The sequence below is a fragment of the Meles meles genome, chromosome X (genome assembly GCF_922984935.1).
Source record: "Meles meles chromosome X, mMelMel3.1 paternal haplotype, whole genome shotgun sequence".
NCBI lineage: Eukaryota > Metazoa > Chordata > Mammalia > Carnivora > Mustelidae > Meles > Meles meles.
The window spans coordinates 111,505,111-111,511,271 of NC_060087.1; the positions used below are offsets into that span (position 1 = coordinate 111,505,111).

The following is a 6,161-nucleotide window of genomic DNA, read 5'->3' on the forward strand; positions in this document are numbered from 1 at the left end:
TTTTAATGTCTTATGATATTTTAAAAAACATGATGAATTAAAATTCATGATAATTAGAGCACACAACATCAGCTCAATTTATAAGGGAATAAAATGAGTTAGAGAATTGAAAGGTCCTTACATTAAGCAGTGGTAAAAGTAGTAATTGCAGGTAGGGTCTAGTCAAAATACATGTTGTAATTTTTAGGTTCACAACTAAAAGAATAATAAAAGAATGTATTACCAGTAAACTAAAGATGGAAAATAGAATAATAAAAAACACAACATACTTAATGGCTCACTTCTAAAGAATGCAGTATGGGAAGGGGAAAACATAATAACTTTACAGCGAAGTAACCTGGCAGATACCATCTTAATCACAGTTAATATGACCAGTGATAAGTCATTTTGTTAGCAGGCACCCTCTGATATGATGTGATGAGAAATGCACTTCATCTCTGTGGTGCACTCTCTCAAAACCCAATCTAATCATGAGACAAACCCAAATTGAAGGACATTCTACCAAATGCCTGACAAATTCTGCTCAAAACTGTTACAGTCATGAAATTCAAAGACTAAGAAACTGTCACATATCAGGGGAGCCTAAAGGCATATAACAACTAAATGCAATGTGGTATTATAGACAGGATCCTGAAGCAGATTATCTGGACTATTACAATTCAAATAAAATCTGAAGGTTAGTTAATAAAGACGTAGAAATGTTCATTTCCTAATTACAACAAATGAGAACATTCAGGAAAATTGAAATTAGGGGCAATTGAACCTTGGTGAGGGGTTTACAGGAACTTTCTGTACTACCTTTGCAACTTTTCTGTAAACCTTAAAGTATTCCAAAATAAAAAGTTTTTCTAAAACAAACTTCATAAATACAAAAGTACATAAGACAAGAAAAAAAGAAAAGAACAGGTACAATAAATAGGCAACAAAGAGAAGGATGCCAGACATAAATCTAAATAGGTCAATAATTAACATTAAATATTATTAGACTAATGTTCCAATTAAAGAAATGGTGCCAGGGGTGCTTGGCTGGCTCAGTCGGTAGAGCATGCAACTCTTGATCTCTGGGTTGTGAGTTTAGGCCCACGTTTGGCATAAAGCTTACTTAAAAAAAAAAGAAAGAAAGACACAATCCAACGGTATGAAAAAAATCAGCCATATGCTCCTTGTAAGAGATACATTTTATTTATTTTTTAAAGATTTTATGTGTTTATTTGAGATAGAGTGAGAGTGAGAGAGCAAAGGCAGGAGCAGCAGCAGGCAGAGGGAGAAGCCAGGGAGCCCAGCACGGAGCTTGATCCCAGGACCCTGGGATCACGACCTGAGCCAAAGCCAGCCACTTAACTGGCTGAGCCACTCAGGCACCCCACGAGAGATACATTTTAAATGTAAGAGTACAAAATGGTTTAAAATGGGGGCACCTCGGTGGCTCAGTCAATTGTCTGCCTTTGGCTCAGGTCATGATATCAGGGTCCTGGGTTTAAGCCCCATGTCAGTCTCCCACTCAGCGTGGAGCCTGCTTCTCCCTCTCCCTCTCCCCCAACCCCTGTCATAAATACATAACATCTTTTCAAAATATGTCAGGACAGCTATATGAATATTAGATAGAATAGACTATATTCTGGAGGATCTGGAAGGCTGTGTGCATACAAAGGGCTACATATATGCTCAAGGGAAATCAGAGATGGCCGAACTTAGGCCTTATATAAGCAGAAAGTAAAAATCAGGGAAGACTTATAAACTGCCTGAACTTAGAATGAGTGTACCAACACATGCATAGATTCCTTGGGAAAGGGTGGAAAACTTGTTGGCTCAAAGTGTTTGAGCAAAATCTCTGACAAATAATTGATCACAAGCTATGATGACCTAAGGGTGAAGCCTAGGTGGCTAGGCTTAAAAATTAAGAACAAGAATGTTAACAACAACAGCAACAACCAAAAACTGAGCAAAGATTCCAGTTGTCACACACCACAGGGGAGATGGACACTAAAATAATTAATCCAAGCATATCACTAAGCAAAAACAAAGGAACATAGTGCAATATAAAAAAATAAAAATAGCTCTCCTCCAGACACCTAAGATGCTGAAAGGAAAGAAGGTGAAGGAGAAGAAGGCAGCCCCGTCCCCTGCTGTTGTGAAGAAGCAGGAGGCCAAGAAGGTGGTCCATCCCTGTATGAGAAAAGGCCTGAGAATTTTGGCATTGGACAGGACATCCAGCCCCAAAGGGATCTCACCCACTTTGTCAAATGGCCCTACTACATGTGGCTGGAGTGGCAAAGGGTTATTTTCTAGAAACATCTGAAAGTGCCTCCAGTGATTAACAAGTTCGCCCAGGCCTTGAACCTTCAAACAGCCACTCAACGACTTAAGTTGGCCCACAAATACAGACCAGACACAAAGCAGAAGAAGCAGAGATTGTTGGCCCAGGGTGAGAAGACAGCTGCTGGCAAAGGGGATGTCCCCACTAAGAGGCTGCCTGACCTTCGAGCTGGGGTTAATATTGTCACCACCTTGGTGGAAAACAAGAGGGCTCGGCTGCTAGTGATTACACATGATGTGGATCCCACTGAGCTGGTTGTCTTCCTGCCTGCCCTATTTTGTAAGTTGGGGGTTCCCTACTGCATTATCAAGGGGAAGGCCAGACTGGGGCATCTGGTTGACAGGAAGACCTTCACACAGGTTAACTCACAAGACAAAGGAGCTCTGGTTAAGCCAGTGGAAGCCATCAGGACCAATTACAATGACAGATACAATGAGATCTATTGTCATTGGGAAGGCAATGTCTTGGTTCCAAAGTTGATGTTTCTCAATGCCAAGTTAGAAAATGCAAAGGCTAAAGAACTGGCCACCAAACTGGGCTGAGTGGATGCTGTCGATTTTCTTTACATAGAAGTAATAAAAAGTTCTCTATAAATAGATAAATACATACATACATACATACATACATACATACATATATAGAAACAAAGTGTAGCCCATACACAGGGGGAGAAGCAGCTTATACAAGTTATCTGCAGGAGGGCCTCTATGATAGATTTAGTACATATGGACTTCAAATAAGCTATCAAAAATATGAACTAAAATAAACCTTATTTAAAGAATAAAAGGAATGTGTGATGACAATGGCTTATCACATAGGGAACATTAACAAAGAGATATGAATTATAAAAAAGAAATGAATAAAAATTTTAGAATTAAAAGGTACAGCTGAATTGAAAAATTCACTCAAAGGGCTCAAAAGCAGATTTGAGCTGATAGAAGAAACAATCAGTGAACTAAAAGGTAGATCAATAGAGACTATCCAGTCTAAAGAAACAACATGTAAAAAAAAAAGAAAGAAGAAGAAGAAAACTGAAGAACCTCAAAGGCCTGAGAGACACCATCAAACACACCACATATGCATAATGGGAGTTCCAGAAGAGAAGAGGAGGAAAAGGGCGCATAAGTACGTGAAGAAATAATGAGTGAAAACCATGAATCTAATGAAAAACATTAATCACAGCATCCAAGTTAACTCTCTACACCCAATCTACATCCAAGTTTAATGAATTTTGAGTAGAAAAAACTCAAAGATATTTATAGCTAGAGAGGGAAAGCCAAAGAGAAAACCTGAAAATAGCAAGAGGAAAATCACATGTGAACCACAATGAGATTAACAGCTGACTTCTCATCAGAAACAATGGAGAAAAGAAGGTGGTATTATGACATATTCATATTCAAAGTGCTTGGGGAGAAAACTCCACCAAGAATTCTAGGAGTCAGGTCACTGTGGCAACAGTTTATGACAACACTTGCTCCTTCCCAGCTTCTGGGTGTCCCTTCAGACCTTCTGCTGTAAGCTGTGCCGAGGAGAAGGGTGTGGGAGGTCTCTGACCTGACATCATGGGGGACGGTAGAGGGGACAACTTTGAAGGTTTGAGCACTGATAGCCTTAAACTGGAGTTATTGGAAGAAATCCATATGAAAGACTTGGTACAGCTCTCAATACTTGAAATAAGACACAAGATAGTGGAACTGGAAGCCAAACTCAATACTTACAATGAAGGTGGTGAGTGGAAAACCCGTTATGAAGCACAACTTGAACTGAACGTTCAACTAGAAAAGCAAATTGTTACTCTCAAAGAGAAAATGGAAAAAATCCGTGGAAATCCTTCAGATAGACTAGCTTCTATTCGTGTCTATGAGAAAATGCCAGTGGAATCCTTAAATACATTACTTAAACAGCTAGAAAAAGAAAAAAGGAGTCTTGAAAATCAAGTGAAAAACTGTGCCCTTAGACTGGAACAAGAGTCAAGAGCTTACCACAAAACCAATGATGAACGCCGCGCATACCTAGCTGAAATGTCTCACATCTCTGGCTCACACCAAGTTTCTAAAAGGCAGCAGATGGATCAACTTCATAGAATTAAAGAGAATCATGTGAAAGCAGGAAGACATAATCCAGCTAATCAGAAAATAGTAAATGCCAAGAAAGGACCAGCAAAAAAGATTACAAAACCACACCATCTTCCAAAACTCAATCCATGATTCCAGAACTGGATGGATTTCTATTTCTTCCCTTTATTCATATGTAATATTCAACTTGTGAAGTTAGAGTTCAGTGCATTTTTCAGGGAAGGAAATAGATTTTGTAAAAAAGCTATTAAAACTTCTTTAGCTCCTCTTCCAGCTGTTTGTTCCTTTATCTGCATGAAAGTAATTTTTTAGTAATCTAGTTTAGTTTCAAAAATTACTCTGGAAAATAATTTGTGACTCTAATATATCTAATAGCAGTTTGTGATTCTTAAAAAGTCCTAGAGAACCTGAAGGTTATCATCATTATATTTTCTTTTTTATAATATTTGATGTCTGATGCAGGGGCCGTAGCATAAAGATAGTAGTGATCTACCATGAGGAATACCCACCCACACACAACTCTTTTATTTTTTTTAGACTTAAGAACAGGAAAAAATGGCTATCAAAGAAGTAGTGAAGATATTCATCCCTTTATTAATTAGGTTTTGTATAGTGAGTCTTAATTCTTGATCCTCCTGTTTTCACTTATATTGGGCCAGGTTAATGATTTTAACTGGGGGTCAGTAGGGTTCCATTTCATTAAGCAATCTGTAAGCCTCAAAGACTTTATGTTTTTTATTTAATTTTATTTTTTCAGTGTTCCAAGATTCATTGTTTATTTTTTTGAAGATTTTTTATTTATTTATTTATTTGTCAGAAAAATCACAAGTAGGCAGAGAGGCAGGCAGAGAGAGAGAGGAGGAAGCAGGCTCACCGCCCCGAGCAGAGAGCCCGATGCGGGGCTCAACCCCAGGACCCTGGGATCATGACCTGAGCCAAAGGCAGAGGCTTTAACCCACTGAGCCACCCAGGTGCCCCTCAAGATTCATTGTTTATACATCACACCCAGTGCTCCAGGCAATACATGCCCTCCTTAATATCCGTCACCATGCCCTCCCAACCCTCTACTCCCTTCCCTTCAAAACCCTCAGTTTGTTTCTCAGAGACCACAGGCTCTCATGGTTCATCTACCCCTCCAATTTCCCCCAACTCACTTCTCCTCTCCTTCTCCCAAGTCCTCCATGTTATTCCTTATGCTCCACAAGTAAGTAAAACCATATGATAATTGACTCTTTCTCTGCTTGACTTATTTCACTCAGCATAATCTCCTCATCCCATCCATGTTGATACTAAAGTTGGGTATTCATCCTTTCTGATGGCTGAGTAATATTCCACTGTATATATGGACCATATCTTCCTTATCCATTTGTCTGTTGAAGGGCATCTTGGCTCTTTCCACAGTTTGGCGACTGTGGCCATTGCTGCTATGAACATTGGGATACAGATGGCCCTTCTTTTCACTCCATCTGTATCTTTGGGGTAAATACCCAATAGTGAAATTGCAGGTCATAGGGCAGCTCTATTTTTAATTTCTTGAGGAATCTCCACACTGTTTTCCAAAGTGGCTGCACCAACTTGCATTCCCACCAACAGTATAAGAGGGTTCCCCTTTCTCCACATCCTCTCCAACACTTGCTGTTTACTGTCAAAGACCTACTTTAATTTTAAGTTACTATTTATTGTGTCAGACCACATATGTCTAAATGGAATATTTTAGGTCAATGGCTATTATAATCTTGGAAACTTAGATAAGGCTACAATTAAAGTGA

At 39.1% G+C, this 6,161-nt stretch overlaps 1 protein-coding gene and 1 pseudogene across 1 annotated transcript; both read left to right on the plus strand.

Moving 5' to 3' along the window:
- The first annotated feature begins 2,071 nt into the window (after positions 1 to 2,071).
- On the plus strand, positions 2,072 to 2,859 carry LOC123935240 (annotated as a pseudogene).
- A 1,020-nt stretch (positions 2,860 to 3,879) lies between these two features.
- LOC123934459 (coiled-coil domain-containing protein 169-like) lies at positions 3,880 to 4,524 on the plus strand. The gene has a single exon (XM_045994579.1). It carries the CDS (start codon positions 3,880 to 3,882, stop codon positions 4,522 to 4,524), a length of 645 nt encoding a protein of 214 aa, XP_045850535.1.
- Positions 4,525 to 6,161: the final 1,637 nt, after the last annotated feature.

What these genes read in the sequence shown, in the direction of transcription:
- LOC123934459 (XM_045994579.1), top strand. Translation starts at nt 3,880, where the DNA reads ATGGGGGACGGTAGAGGGGACAACTTTGAAGGTTTGAGCACTGATAGC.